At 44.8% G+C, this 13,964-nt stretch overlaps 1 protein-coding gene across 2 annotated transcripts in view; it reads left to right on the plus strand.

Moving 5' to 3' along the window:
• Positions 1–13,964, plus strand: part of LOC119177742 (uncharacterized) — a 285,269-nt gene that overhangs the window by 202,787 nt on the left and 68,518 nt on the right. For both annotated transcript variants that reach the window (XM_075865074.1, XM_037428915.2), the window contains exons 10-11: positions 8,431–8,553; positions 8,758–8,895. In XM_075865074.1, coding sequence (XP_075721189.1) covers positions 8,431–8,553; positions 8,758–8,895 — 261 coding nt within the window. The remainder of the gene's footprint in view (positions 1–8,430; positions 8,554–8,757; positions 8,896–13,964) is intronic.

A 13,964-nucleotide genomic window follows, 5' to 3' on the forward strand; every position in this document is an offset into this window, starting at 1 on the left:
CTGCCATATCGCGGTCAGCTCGACGAAAGAGGCTCGTCATGTCTTCGACGTGCATTTCGACGCTTTCATTCGGCATTTGGAGGCGCGACTGAATTGCTCGCTCGGCTCGTTCGCGGCGATCGGGATTGACCCAACTTGCCAGCAGTTATCGACGAAAGACGCTCCACGAGGGAAAAGGCTCACGGTTTTCGTACCAAGTACGAGCGCCGTCCTCCAAGCTGAAATACACGTTCCTCATTTTCTCGAAGTCGGTCCAACCATTGTAATCCGAAACTCATTCGAACTGGGCCAGCCAGTCTTCGACATCCTCCAAGACGGAACCGTGGAACACCTTCGGCACACGTGGCTTCCACAGCGTATGATGCGTGGCTGCAGCGCTTTCCTGTGCGTTGGAGGCTGCAGCGCCTTCCGTAGCCTTCGGGGGTGTAACAGACGTCATCTTGGGAAGAGGTCCACGCTCAGGAGGTAGTCCTCGGAGTTTTCGGCTTGAGCGGTGGACAGGTGTTGTCACTGCAGGTACAGGGCTACCTGGAGGCGTTTGGAACATCGGCTGGGGGTTACCCCGCACCTCCACCAGTTGTCACGTGCTACAAAAGGTCTTCAACTAGGAAGAACTGAGCCGGCGGGGAGACGCACCGAAAACTGGCAAGATGGCTGCTTCAATAGTAAACAACTAGCCAGAGCACGCGCTGCTCCAGAACATCGTCTTCCATTCTCACGGGCAGCCATGGCTTGCGCTCGCCGTAACTAGCGGCCAAGTGGCAATATCATTGAAGGTTACCAAATAAGCAAATTCAGCCCTTCCACCTTGGAAGGAAAACTCAATGCTCAGTAAAAAGCAACAAACAATGCAAACCTTACTAGAAACACACTAACCTACTCTGCAAAAAATAAACTAGCAATAAAGTCGTCAGCCCTTGCTACATTTAAATATAGTCAATAATTGAAGCCTTAGACAGATTGGCTGCATTGGCCTCGCAGTCGAGTCATAGCTAGAATGTGACCCCCTGACTTGGCTCCAGTCATCGCAGTCTTCTCAGAGTTCGAACTCAGTGGTGTCCCGCTGAAGGCCGATGTTGCCGACGACCTCAATGAAATCATTGTTGCAATGTGTAATGACCAGCCAAACTGACACAAACTTTTTTTCTGGCCCCCTTCATTGAGGGCATCTTCATTGATTAGGTGTGACTGCGAGGGCGGCCCATGCTCTCACCAAGAGACAATGTGGCATCTCTGAGATTGCTGCTGACTGACTTTTAAAGGGGGCCCATTCGATGTGGTCCATTTTATATTTGATAAAAGGTCCATTGCGACTATGTGTCTGGAGGGAGGGCTGGTGAAATCTTGTCCTCGCAGTGTGCAAGATAATTACATAAATCAGGTTTGGCGACTACATTCAGCCGGCTATCCAAACTCTGTTGTATTCATTTCCGAAACCCTCCTTCAAAAGCTGAAGGGCACAAGGAAAAGCAGGCAGCCAATCGTAAAAAAAAAAAAAGACAAGGTTGCATTTTATGTTCAGAAGGTAGTGCACAACTTAAAAATGCGGACAAAATTGGTACAATGCGCCTGTAGCTGGGGTGGAAATGCTGCGCCAATTGCGCCATTCTGCGCTAATCTGACCTGCTGTGCCCAAACGGCAATTTCGGTGCAATGCCAAATTTAGTTGAGTTTTATCATCGACCGAGCAACACGCATGGTCTAAACTAAGGACGCAAGTGCGTCCATATCAAATTAGTTCCGTCACATCGTATTTCGGTTCATTCGTAAATTTTGTGCCATGTAAACAGAATGCACGAATCTTGTTATAGTGGAGTTTGTGTACATGTCTCAATATGCGACTCTATATACCGTATTTACTTGTGTAATGAACGCACTCGCATAATAAATGCACTCCCAACTTCAGTCATCAAAATTCAGAATTTTTTCCCTGCGTAATAAATGCACCCTCTACATTCATCCGCTGCAGTCCCGCTAACCGACACCTGACGCCTCCTCAGCTCGCTCCCTCCCATCTTCGGCCGTTGCCGCATGCCGTATTGTTTTTCTTTCTATCTGTGTGCAAAACGTCCCCCGTCTTATCTGTGCACCACAGCAGGGTTCACAAACGGTGTGAGTGTAGACATCGTAGCTGATAAGCACGCAGCCAGTGAAGGTCACGAAGCTGCCCGCGCCAACCGATGATCGCTTCCTGCGAATACGAAAAAACCCAAACACGTGCACGGGATTTTCGAGCGACGACGACAGGATTCGCTGTTGCGAAGGGTCGTTCGTTGCTATTGCGCCGCAGGTTTCTGGAGAACAATAAAAAATAGCTTGTCATCTAGAAGATTATGACGATTTCCGCAACTTAGTAGCACCCTCGTTTCTTGCTATGCTTGTTATCCGGGCGTAGAGGAACTCCTCATGTAGAAGCGAGGCGGTGGCCATATTTTGTCGTTAACCTTGTTATTGACGGTTTGTTTTGATGTTTCGGGGGTAGCATGCTGCAATGCTGGTTACTTGCTACAATGTTGGTTACTTGCCACAATGTTGATGGCATCATCACGGTCGTCTTGCGAGGTTGCCGCGAAGTTGGCAAAGTGCGTCGCAGCACTGCAGCACACGCTTTTGGGTGCCCCTTGAGATCACAGCAGATATCACTATTGCAGTTAAACGATTGCGAGAGAAGATAGCCGCAAAACGCTTTTATGGTGTGCGCGTGCGGCCCGGGGACAGCTTGCAGAGGATAGTGCCATCAACCACCGAATATGAGTAAAGTGCAACAAAGAAGCTGTTTAAAAACAGTGTATGCGTATGTCAATTGCGAAAAGCTAAGCAAGCTAACTTTTTTTTTATTACCGCATGTTAGCTCTTCCCAAAAAAGTTTTAATAAAATTTACCTTACATAATAAGCACTCCCCCTTTGCTCCGATTTTTTTAGAAAAGAAGTGCGTTCATTACGGGAGTAAATACAGTATGTTTTAACTGCAAAGCTGTTAGTGAAACTACAAAAACGGCAATGTTGCGTAAAACTCGCCGCTACATTGCCGAAAAACCACCGAGAACTGCACCTGCTCTGCGATGGAAACTGTCTAACCATATAAGCTGAAAAGTTTGAAGATCAGTTTCACTGGCAAACCGATGACTGCATTAGCAACAATTTGTAATGTTGTAATGGTAATGTCGCATGCGCTCCTTTTTATTTTTAGTTCCATTATGTGTGTAAAGCTACCTTGCGTAAACCACGCCTGAATGATTGGAAACCATCCGATGAGATTACGTCGGATGGTTACATTAGAGTTTGTTTTGGAACTTGCGCGGCCGCTAGCGCTAACGCTGGAATCTTTTACTACACATGTATAAATGTCGACACACTTTGCTGGTTGCCAGATTATTGATGGCCGACGCTCTGTGTTTGCTGCCATCAGTCTACAGCGTGTATTGCTTCTCGAGTGACGTTTTGTTTGCCAGGCACAGGTTCACCCAAATAAAAAGTTCACTTATGAAAACAGCGGCTGCTGCCTTCGTCAACATCATGATCCCGTGGCAATATGAACGCTGACAGCGAACTCTTTCGAATCTGACATCGCGACACTACAAGACGCTCCTGCAAGAGAATACAGTGAAATCCCGATATAACGAACTTCAGGGGGCCGCGGCGATTTGTTAGTTATTTTGAAAGGTCGTTATAGTGAAAGCCCAAAATGAACCATAAATATTTATTTTTACCGACCAAAGGGACTTACTTACCTTTACAACGGTGGATCCTTGAACTCGTTTTTCACGAGAAAAAACAAATGCACAAGTGAACACCAAAAAATGCACGTTTACTTTAAAGATGCCTGTGATCTTTTTTTTTTTTTTTTGACGCTTGCAGCACAAGTTTTGCAGCACGAAAGCCTTCAGCTCAACCATATTTCTGTGGTGTGATTCGATTCTTTGGTCACAACAGCCTGCTTTTTGCCTTCCAATTGCCGAAGAATGGCCACATTCTCGCTTAGCCGAAACTGCTTCCGCTTCTTCGTCACAAGCAGAGATGAACTCATTGTAGTAGCACCGCAACGCAAATGCTGACTTGCTTTGCGCCCTAGATTATAATTTAATGCCTAGATTTAATCCATAGATTATAATTTAATGCCATTATTCAGGTTCATTGACTCCTAACAAAGTATTAAGATAGTGCGCTTTGTGGCCACTTGTTGTTCAGAATCTTGTTGAAAGTACAAATCATCTTTAACCTTCATTTAGGGTCTTTTTTTGATTCATTCTGTGGAGTTGCATATGAAGTCCTTTCAAATGGCACCCGTTGCCACAGAGACAGATTTGCATGACAAATTCATTTTGCACATGCATTGAAGACATATATGTTGCCATTCAGTTCAACTGCAATTCTGTAGCGCCTTTCTTGTACTTGCAGCTTGACAGCTGGTACTTTTTTCTTAATTTCCCACATATGCAATCACTGTTGCAACATTTTCAGTAGATGTTAGTGAGCACACTATTACTGGCTGATGGCTGCTCCTTCCCTGTGTACTTTTGATCACCTCGCTGTTTGGCCAAATTAATTCATAAATTTTTTCCTCTCATGTAAACGGCATGACAGTAAGGCTCAAACACTTGAACAGTCTTTTTGCCTTTTTCATCACACCGTTTACACAATATTGAACTTGTATGGTCTGTACCACCTCACCAAATCGTGAGTCCTACTTTCGCTCTGTTCTTCTATAACATTCCTGGTTATTTCACATGGAGACATAGTTCGTCCAAGGCATGTAGGGCATAATCTTCACACATGTTTATATGCTCTACAACACAAAATTTATCTTTCTTTTATTGTGCAGCAATAACTTAGGGAGCTCATGATATGCACCTACTTAGCTCTTACTACTAAAGAGTTTAATTTCCCACAGACTGTAATAATCTCTTGTTACAAAACTGGTATTCCTTTCACAAGATTTATAAGAACACTGAGACACTCCTAAATAAAAAACAAGAAATATCCTAATTTCGTTATAGTTAAAAGAGCCTGATCACTTAATAATGTCTTTAATCAGGCCACATAATGTCACATTTATAGAGCCTTAGAAAAAAACTAGATTAAATGAAAAAGACACCAAATTCCTAAAAGCTGCTGAAAATCTCTAGATCTAGAGATAAATACCTAGGATTGGCATCCTAGGTAGCACATGTAGAAGTGACAAAGAAAGACACATCTGAAGGGTCCCGGCTGTTATCGCCTCTTCCGAAAAAAAGTGCTAAAAAAAGGAAATTCTTCGCGCTTCGTTTTTTGCTCCCTCGCTGTCTCAGATTTTCTGCGCCCATGCTTCCTGCTCCCCAACTCCCACTCTGCCTTGCTAACCTTGCACTCCCGTGTTCTCCTCGCCCCTCGCCTCTGTGCTTGTAAACCTGCAACATCAGTGTTTCAATAAAAAGAAAAAGAAGAAAGTCGTCCTTTCATTTTTTTTTTTTTTCCCCTTCCGCAGTGTCGCTCGTCTTCCGAGAAGCAAGGCGTCCGTTCGCTTTGTCGTCTGCTTGCGTACCGCTCCGGTGGTCGCGACGGATTTCAGAACATGAGTTTCTAGTACTGAGGCGTTGCTAATATAATGCGAAACTAAATTAACATTCGTTATTCTGGAAAGTTTGGTATTCTAAAGTACGTAGTAGTAAAATAGTTTTATATTGAAAGTATTAGTAGTCGGCATAGAATTTCTTAAAAGTTTGTTAACGTGGGGTTCATTCTACTGAGATTTCAATGTAAGTAAGTACGACCGCTCCAGAGAGAAATGCTCTTATCACACAATCTTTTCCAGTTGAGCACCCCATACAACAGTTTACGAGCTGTGTGCTGATGCTTGCAGATAGCGCATGCGCCAGCTATGGCAACCACGTCCTTATAATCGAAGTTCACCGCTTCAGCTCGAGCGAACCCCCCTCTCTTTTCCCCGTATATATTCATGCTCGTTCAAAAGGGGCGACTTGTTTCCTGCCTCTCTGCTTGAGCATTCGACAGCAGGTATAATACGCGGTGGGATGCTATCGCGTGCCCCCTTCGAGTCGCAGAAATCGGTCCCCTCATTTAATCTCTGCTTGAGCAGCTCTCACCAGCCCAGCTTGCGCCATCTTTCTTGGGTTGAATGTACGGTGCAAGGGGAATGTTACCAACTTCTAGTTTACGCGGAACATACAGCACCATTTGATTGTGTCCATAAAATCATATCGTAATAATAATTTTTTTTCTTATTTGCATAGCAATGGCGCAGCGAGCAGATCTAAATTTTCTCGCGGTTCTCATGTCGGCTGTGGCACTTCAATGACAGGAACATAAGTTTTTTGCATTAATTTTTCTGGTGCCCAATTGGTTTGCTATAAATATAACTTTTATTATATTAGCTCATCTCCAGTCTTGAGTTGCTGTTCACATTAGATGCAGTGTTTAATCACATTTTGAACATTGCAACATTTTAACATTAAAGTTTTTCATTCATCTGAGGTCTAGTAGCTGTCCACAGCGCTGCTTATGTTTTTTTTATTATTTGCTGTGCTTTGAGCTTTGATGTTGTAGGGTTTAATATATATCAATTTAGGGTAAGTCTGGTCCCTTGATTAGCATGGCATGCTCAATAAAAAGTACTGACATCTTTCACATGATTGAGTAAGTGAAAAATTGTAATTAACAGTGACGTGTCACCTGTGAAATCGGCTCCAAAACTAAATTTCAATGCCGCACAATATATCTTTTGGTGCTCCAGCGCTGCTCCAAAACTCCCTTTTTACTGCTTCAAAACTGCTCCAGAACCGCATTATTCCTGTTCCCAAAGCTGCTCTAAATTACTGAAGCCGTTTCCACCCCTGCTGTAGTTTTTTTCTGTGCCACATAAATTGGCTGGCCTATGCCCACGTATTTATAAACCACCGAAGACTCCCACTTGTGGGAACAAACACGAACACGCTTTGACATATATGTATTGCCCTGTGGATGTCGTGTACGAAATCTTGCTTACTCTTGTCAGGTTTACATTGGCTAAACTAGTCGGTATTTGAAAATCGAGAGTTAGGGAACATTAGCTGTCACTTCCAAAAAATTTGGCAGCACTTTTGCCTGCCCACTGCCATTCCTGTTCTTGTAAAACAAGGTTTTCAAGCATTTCTGTTCTTGCCAAGATCTCAGATGCTCTTGCCCGGGAAATAATGGAAGCATTTTGGATAAAGAAAAAAGGCAACTTGTGTATGAGTGACACATCAGTGGTTTTGAGCACATCTGGGTTTAAATTTCGCTCTTTATTGCTTGACTAGCTAGTTATGACTGTGTAAATATAGGTACAGTGGACTCCTCTTCAACAGAAATCGAAAGGGCAAGAAAATTTGTTCCATTAAAGAGAAGTTTCATTTAAGCAAAGCCCACAAAATGAATGAAATATGGCTTTATTTCAAAAGCACCAACTGTGGCTGGCTGAACAGAAACATTTTGAAGTACACAATACTACTATAGTTGATTAGAAAGAAAAATGTTGCTAATATCGCTGACACAAAAAAAAAAGGAGGTGATAACAATTTGCTTGGCCTTGGTCAAGCCCTATCTCACATAGTAGGAGTGCATTACTGAAAGGCTGGGCAGGAACTGTGCTACCATCGTGGTCAAAGTAGCGCTGAAACAGGATGACGGCATCTCTTGCTGCACTGTCAGCCACTGAAATAGGCTTGGCATCACACATCATCTCGTTACCACTTGAGCACAAGTCCTCATCTTGAACTTGAGCTATAGGTTCCTGAAGACTGTCTCCTCGAGTTCACGACGAGACGTCGATTGTTTCTTGGTGTGCGCGGACATGTGTAATTGCTGGATTAGCTTAGCTAAGCTAGCTTTGACACTGGTTTCATGGCTGCTAGACTGCCGTTGCCACTTTCACCATTCATGGCTTTTGGCTGTTTTAGTTTCATTTAATCGATGAAAGCTATGAAAAATGTTCCAATTACCCAAAACTTTTTATTGTTAAATATATAGGAGACCAACCAATTATGCCTAGATAGTTTCGTCTGTGCGGCTTTTTCGTTTAACCAAGTTTCGTTTAATGGGAGTCCAACGTGAGGCAGTGCTGTTTGTGCATGCGTGGTGCGGCATATATATTTTCTGCACTTTTTTTTTCTCCGTATAAATCAGTTGAGAGTTACACTCTTTCCTTGTACTTCTGTGTTCTTCTTGTAGTGTTTTAGGCATCTCATTAGGATACAATCAAATTGGTGTATAACAGCAGCAGTTCTATCCTTTGCCCTTCGCGTGCATTTGAATAGGGAATAGGCATAACAGAACTGAGCTCTGAGCTAAACCTTCCTTGCAAGGATGCTTAAGCTTGCAAACTTTTTTCTACAGTAGCTCTCGCAATCCACTACCAACCTAGTGTCAGTGATTTTAATTCTGATGCATGGTTCCTAAGCAGTTGGCATATGCAGCACCAGCAACATGTGATGGTGGCAGAGGAAGAAGACGTGTCTGATGGTGAGGTCAAGGAGGAAGATGACGAATATCAGACGCATCAGGCAGCTGAAGACATGTACTCTACGGACTCCCCTAGGGTGAGGCTTTGCATGACTTCACAGCAGATAGGGCTTGGTGTAAAAACGGAGCCCTGAGTCATTCTATACTGTTTGATGTTTTTCCTTTATGTATATAAATTATTTAGAACTCAGCTAAAGAGAAATTTTGGGATGGAATAGCACAGCTTACCGGGAGAATGTGTGACTTGTTCGGTTTCACACCCTGCGTCTCATCCTTGATAGGACTTGGCAGAGCCACAGGATGAGGAAGAAGATTCGGACCCCACCGAGATATTGGGCATGAGTGCAGTAAGCCCAAGCATCCAGTCATCGCCAGCAACTGTAGCTCCTGCGGTCCTGCTGCAGGGCGATCACATTGTGGTGAGCAATATAACAATACTCACAAACATACACAGCGCTGTTCATAATTTTGTCAGGTTGCATGATGTTGCATGATGCAAAATTCAGTTGTTACAGGTGGTACCTTAAGCATATTGGACATGCTAGTTCTAACACCCATTTTCCCATAATGAGGGCCTGGCGATCTGATAAGTACATCATCCACTAACAGCCATAAAACAGTCAAATATATACCTACACATCAATGTTTGTATGTTCAAAATGCATGCTTTCTTCTGTCGTTTCTCTTGCTTGGCCTGTGCCGTCAGACTGTGTGAATACGTAGAATTTTTTCCTTGCATTGTTGTCATGGCCTTTCTCCTATTTCTTTTTTTTTTTTTGTTAATGCTTTACTACTGCATTGGGCTGGCTAACTTCGGCTTTCTTTTTCAGCCTGTTGCCATATGTTATGACTGAAAAACTAATAGCTTCCTGGTTTTGATTTTTCGAAAGGTGACCAATTTGTTTCTCTCTTGTTTATGGCTCTTCAGTACGTGATTATGTCTATTTTCGTGGAGGTGCTGACACTAACGATGCCACTGTAGTCACTTTTCCTGTTACGAGGGCTTACAATAGCTGCTTCTGTCCCATTGCTAATAAGACAAAGGATTATTACAGAGGCAAAATGCTAGAAATCTGTGTAATGTAGGGTGGGGTCTAATATGAGGCAACACGCTCTTAGAGCAAACGGACACAGCCGACACGGTCGGGCAAACCAAAACATTGTGTGCATTTATTAGATTAATTTTGCACCCACAATATCGTCAGCCAAATCAAATACATCAATAATGACATGCTAAAACAACCTTATACAATATTCCAATGTACTCAATCAATATAAGTACAAACACAAGGTAAGACAAAGGTGACATCGCTGATGTTCAACTCACCGTTAGGCACACACAGGGTGCGACCCGTCGTCGCTGCATCCCACGGGACCCCGTCAAGAAACGACCTTCATGCCAGCTGCCACGTGCCAAGGAGAGCTCCTCGTGTCTTCTGTGCTGCCATCCAGTCTCGCTGCCAGGCGTCACTGCTCGCGCTACTGCGCTAACCATAACAATAATGATGAACCCTACGTGAGCACTTTGCCACCTACCGCTTGATGGCTGTTAACCGTAAATGCGCCCCGCAGGGACGCCTGCGCAAATAGGGGTTTGGTGTGTAGCGACACCACGGACCCGAGCTAACGGGGGAGTTTTGACTCCCTCCCACGCCTAGCCGTGCGTGGCTTTGCCGTGTCCAGGGAAAAAGGGATCCTGGGGATTGAGCCGACGCTGGGTGATTGGATCTATAAGGCCCCCCGGCAGAGGCAACACACCCCTTTGGCCCCGGCTTCACGTAGACGGCACCCCTGGGCTGACCCACTCAGGGGAAATCGGCAGTCCCCTTTTCCTTTCCCTCTCTCCCTACATCTTCGTCTTTATCTCTCATTTTTTATCTGTCCTGTCCTCTAGTCTCTTCCGTTTACTTCCAAACTTCCTGGCGGCTAGGGTTAACCCTGTGCAAATAGCCTACCTTGGCCTAGGTGCATTGGGTTATAGTGGCATTGCACGGCTGGCATCTGCAGGTTTCAGCATGCGCAAACTTGTAGCGTCCCCTCGTTGGGCTTCGTGGTGGGTGGCCTGGCAACACTGCTGAACAAAAATAAGACAGGCATGCATGGAGCATTCCCCCTACTGTCTGATCGTACCGGCTTGAAGCGGGTACGCACCGATGATATAAATTTTTTCAACCAGCCAAAAGAAACATTTCCCAACTTCCATGTCATTCACTGCGAGAAAACTGGAAAGCAAGCCAGGACCGTATCTCCATTCGTAGTTGCCAGGTGTCTTACTGAAACTTTCGGGGCTGGATACAAAGTAACCAAAATGGCTAGCGGAGACCTTCTCCTCGAAATTCGGGACAAAGAAGAATTTGTAAAGCTAGACAGCCTCTCAACATTTGGTGACGTACCGATAACCGTAACACCACACAGATCTATGAACCTAACTCGCGGAGTGGTATCTGACGCAGACTTACTTGACCTGACCAAAACTGAACTTTTGGAGGAGTGGAAGAGCCAGAATGTCACTAATGTACAGAGAATTATCATCAGAAGAGATAATAAGGAAACAACGACAAAACACTTAATACTCACGTTTGCATCCAGTAAACTACCAAAATCTATTCAAACAGGGTACACGAAGACATTGATCAGGCCGTACATATCAAGCCCTCGTCGTTGCTTCCAATGCCAGAGGTATGGCCATGGCTCTAAAACCTGTCGTGGTCGCCAGACTTGTGCACATTGTGGAGTCCTAGGCCACGTGTCTGAGAACTGCAAACAACCGCCACACTGTGTAAACTGCGAAGGAAACCATGCCGCATATTCACGCTCCTGCACATACTGGAAAAAAGAAAAAGAAATAATTACATTGAAGGTGAAGGAGAACATTTCATTTAAGGAAGCGCAGCGAAGAGTAGCACCATTCTATGGACCTACATACACTGATGCGGTGCGTCAGGGGGCACCGCCGCACCAGCCCTCGCCACTCCTTCGGCCCGCGCATACCGAGCCGGCGGTTGTGGCACCTGCCCCCAAGGCGGCTGTAGCCCAGGCTACACCGCCTACTCCTAAACAGAGACCGGAGACTCCAGAGTCCTTGGGTCTCAAGGCCTCACCTCACCAGGTGAGGCCCGAAATTCAAACTAACAGCCCGCATGTGCGGGCATCTCTACACCGCCTACTCCCAAACAGAGACCGGAGACTCCAGAGTCCTCGGGTCTCAAGGCCTCACCTCACCAGGCGAGGCCTGAAATTCGAACTAACAGCCCGCATGCGTGGGCATATAGTGCCTCCGAGGAGGCAATGGATACGTCGGTACCCTTGGTGCCGAAAGAGTGGCGTGGCTTCTTGGAGCGCGCCAAGAAAACAAAAAAGCAGATAACAGGGCCTGGTGATGGCCCTGTTAAGTGAACTCAAACTCCCCGTCTAAACAGCCACTTGCTTTTCATACACACAGCACTATTTTACATTCACCATGAACACTCAAATTATACAATGGAACGTCAGGGGCCTACTCAGAAACCTCGACGACATCCAAGAACTCTTACACGAACACTCACCAAAAGTGCTGTGTGTACAAGAAACACACCTTAATTCAAAACACACAAATTTTCTTCGTAAATACGTTATTTTCCGAAAGGACCGTGTTGATGCCATGACATCATCCGGAGGTGTTGCCATCATAGTGAATCAAGGAATTGCATGCACACACTTACAACTCCAAACATCCCTTGAGGCAGTGGCTGTTCGAGCGGTTCTTTTTGATAAACTGATCACAATCTGCACTATTTACATTCCTCTTAGCTATCAGCTGCAAAAACGTGATTTACACTCTTTAATTGATGAACTTCCGGAGCCTTATGTTCTCCTTGGAGACTTTAATGCGCATAGCAGGCTATGGGGTGACTCTCGGTATGACGCGCGAGGTCGACTGATTGAACAGTTCCTTCTCTCGTCGAGCGCGTGTCTCTTAAATCGAAAAGAACCAACCTATTATAATCTCGCTAATAACACCTACTCCTCCATAGACCTAAGCATAGTATCTCCATCTCTTGTGCCTCTACTCCAGTGGAAAGCCGTCAGTAATCTGTACGGAAGTGACCTTATTCTCCGTAGTTTTGAGCACAACTACAGTAACTGAGTGCCCACCAATTGTGCCCAAGGGGCTCATAAACAGAGCTGACTGGGAACATTTTTATACCATCGCTCATCTAGGTTGGAATGACTTATGTACTTTGAACATTGATGTTGCTGTCAACTACTTCACAGCATTTTTGATTGATGCTGCAACAAAATGCATCCCACAAACAAATGGACACCCTGGAAAACGGCGTGTGCCATGGTGGAACTATGAATGCCGAAACGCGCGCAAACAGCAAAACAGAGCTTGGAGGTTGCTTTGGAACTCACCGACAGCCGAAAATCTTGACACCTTCAAGAAAATGAAGTCTCAAGGCAGGAGAACGCGTCGGCAGGCCAGAAGAGAAAGCTGGCAGAAGTTTTTGTCAGGGATCATTTCATACACACAGGAGGCTAAAGTCTGGGACATGGTCGGTAGGATAGCAGGAAAACAAGTACACACACTTCCACTCGTAAACACTCAGGGTGATACCTTGGAAGATCAGGCAAACTTTCTCGGTGCACACTTCGAACATGTGTCCACTCGTCCCACTATACTGACACTTTCCAAAGATACAGAACAAGAATAGAAAAACAGAAACTCGAACACAAATGCACTAGATACGAGGCATATAACCAAGCTTTCAGTCTAGCTGAGCTCCGAACATCTCTAAACTCCTGCAGTACTTCTTCCCCAGGTTCTGACCGTGTGGTGTCTGAAATGTTAAAAAACCTACCAATCGAAACCTGAAAAACCTTACTTTGTTTGTACAATGCTATCTGGTTTTTAGGCACTATTCCTACCGCCTGGAAAGAGGCTATTATTATTCCCATTTTGAAAGAAGGCAAGGACCCTTCTTTAGCTTCGAGTTATAGGCCTATTGCCCTTACAAGCTGCCTGTGCAAAGTCTTCGAAAAAATGATAAACTGCCGACTTGTATATTTCCTTGAAACAAACAATTTGCTCGACCCATTTCAGTGCGGGTTTCGAGAGCTGTAGATTTACCACAGACCACCTTGTTCGTATCGAGGCACAGATCAGAGACGCCTTCGTCCATAAACAATATTTTCTCTCTGTGTTCCTCGATATTCAAAAGGCTCATGATACAATATGGCGTTTTGGAATTCTAAGAGACCTGTCCCACCTTGGGGTGCGCGGAAGAATGTTTCACAGAATCGAAAGTTACCTGTCAAACCGGACATTTTGTGTCCGAGTGGGCACGATTCTTTCCCAAACATTTGTCCAGGAAACAGGCGTGCCACAAGGTGGTGTACTTAGCTGCACACTTTTTCTCATCAAAATGAATTCCTTGCGCTTGTCCAATCCTCGCAATATGTTTTATTTTACATATGTTGATGACGTCCAGCTCGGCTTTAGATCTTG

This window comes from Rhipicephalus microplus, chromosome 1 (genome assembly GCF_043290135.1).
Source record: "Rhipicephalus microplus isolate Deutch F79 chromosome 1, USDA_Rmic, whole genome shotgun sequence".
NCBI classification, from domain to species: Eukaryota; Metazoa; Arthropoda; class Arachnida; order Ixodida; family Ixodidae; genus Rhipicephalus; species Rhipicephalus microplus.